General features: G+C 35.3%; 1 protein-coding gene across 1 annotated transcript; it reads left to right on the plus strand.

Moving 5' to 3' along the window:
• The first annotated feature begins 391 nt into the window (after window positions 1-391).
• Window positions 392-1651, plus strand: LOC143632489 (uncharacterized). The gene is made up of 2 exons (XM_077100999.1): window positions 392-716; window positions 870-1651. The coding sequence occupies exons 1-2, from the start codon at window positions 392-394 to the stop codon at window positions 1649-1651; spliced, it is 1107 nt and encodes a 368-aa protein (XP_076957114.1).
• The last annotated feature ends 272 nt before the right edge of the window (window positions 1652-1923 follow it).

A 1923-nucleotide genomic window follows, 5' to 3' on the forward strand; every position in this document is an offset into this window, starting at 1 on the left:
TAAGGAAAGTGGACAAAATGATACATTTCTAAGTGAAGGATTGCGATGCTGGAATAGGTGTCGGGAGAAATTTAGCAATCATGTTGCAAAAATCAATAGTTTTCACAACAAAGCACGTAAAAAGGGGAAAGACTTACTTAACCAAGCTTAGTCTATACCTGTGGCCATTGATAAGGGAACAGATCTACATAAAAAACAATATAGAATCCGATTACATGCTTCGGCTAGACTTACCAAAGCATTGTTGAATGGTTCATTAGCTTTTCGTGGTCATGATGAGTCTGAAGAATCTCTTTACAGGGGAAATTTTATTGAGTTCTTAAAAGTGTTTGGAGAACTAAGTGAAGAAATTGGTAAGGTTATATTGGGTAATGCTCCCGGGAATAATCAAATGACGTCTCCATCAATCCAGAAAGAACTTTGTAATTGTTTTGCAGAAGAAGTATTAAAGAGGATATTTGAAGAACTTAATGATGATGTCTTTTCCATATTAGTTGATGAATCGAGAGATATTTCTAAAAAAGAACAAATGGCCGTGGTTTTAAGATATGTTGATAAATTAGGATTTGTGAAGGAGCGATTTATTGGCCTTATTCATGTTATGGAAACAACCGCGTTATCTCTTAAAGCTGCAATTGATGACCTATTTGCTCGCCACAACTTGAGTATTGGTAGAGTAAGAGGCCAAGGATATGACGGTGCAAGCAACATGTCCGGTGAGTTTAATGGTTTGAAAGCTTTAATTTTGAAAGAAAATTCTTCGGCATATTATGTTCATTGTTTTGCTCACCAACTTCAACTTGTTGTTGTGGGCCTTGCAACCAAACATTATGAGATTTACAGACTTTATAAAGAATTATCAAATTTAGTAAATGTTGTTGGTGGATCTTGTAAAAGAATAGATTTGTTAAGAGAAAGTCAAAGAGAAAGTTTGGGATTGAATTCGGAAGTTGAAACCGGAAGTGGAAAGAATCAAGAGTTGTCACTTGCAAGAGCTGGGGATACACGTTGGAGTTCTCATGAAAAAACAATTCTCCGTTTGCTTACTTTATATCCTTGTGTTATTGACGTGCTTGAATATATAGAAAAATCGGGAGAGTTTTCAAATTACCAAAATGAATCACGTGGGCTTCAAGAATTCATAAAAACTTTTAATTTTGTATTTTATTTACATTTGATGAAATACATCTTGGGTGTTACTAACACATTGTGTCAAGCGCTTCAAAGAAAAGATCAAGATATGTTGAATGCAGTTAAGCTAGTTAAGTTAACTGATGAAGGCCTAAAAAGGTATCGACTTGAAGGTTTTGACTCACTTTTGGAAGATGTCACATCCTTTTGTGAAAAATATGAAATTGAAGTGGTTGATATGGAAGCCGAGTATGTTGACCCGAGATTTAAAAGAAAGAAGACCGGTATCACCAATCGTCATCATTATGTGGTTAATAATTTCAACACGGTTCTCGATATGCAAATTCAAGAGCTTGGAAGCCGCTTTAATGAGGTAACCACTAAATTGCTTACTAATACGAGTTCTTTGAGCCCGTCTTGTAATTTTAGTGCCTTTAGTATTATAAACTTGGCCGAGATGTATCCATGTGATTTTGATTTTGATGAAAATGATAAGCTTGTATATGAACTTGGCCACTAAATTACTAACGTGAAAGAAGATAAGCGGTTTGCCAACTTGAGTGGCTTAGGCGATCTTGCTAAAATGATGGTGAAAACAAGATTACACATTGATTATCCGTTAGTGTATCGTTTAATAAAGTTATCATTGGTTTTGCCGGTTGCAACGGCAAGTGTTGAAAGATGTTTTTCTTCAATGAAGAATGTGAAAACGGATTTGCGTAATAGGATGGGTGATAAATACATGAACGATTCTTGCATTTGTTACATTGAAAGGGAATTCCTCCAACAAGT

This window comes from Bidens hawaiensis, unplaced genomic scaffold (genome assembly GCF_021521415.1).
Source record: "Bidens hawaiensis isolate Kalapana, Puna unplaced genomic scaffold, B.hawaiensis_p1.1 tig00006390_1, whole genome shotgun sequence".
NCBI classification, from domain to species: Eukaryota; Viridiplantae; Streptophyta; class Magnoliopsida; order Asterales; family Asteraceae; genus Bidens; species Bidens hawaiensis.

Coding starts and splice junctions, on each gene's coding strand:
- LOC143632489 (XM_077100999.1), top strand. CDS start 392: ATGACGTCTCCATCAATCCAGAAAGAACTTTGTAATTGTTTTGCAGAA. Junction 717..869: donor CGGTGCAAGCAACATGTCCG/GTGAGTTTAATG, acceptor TATCAAATTTAG/TAAATGTTGTTGGTGGATCT.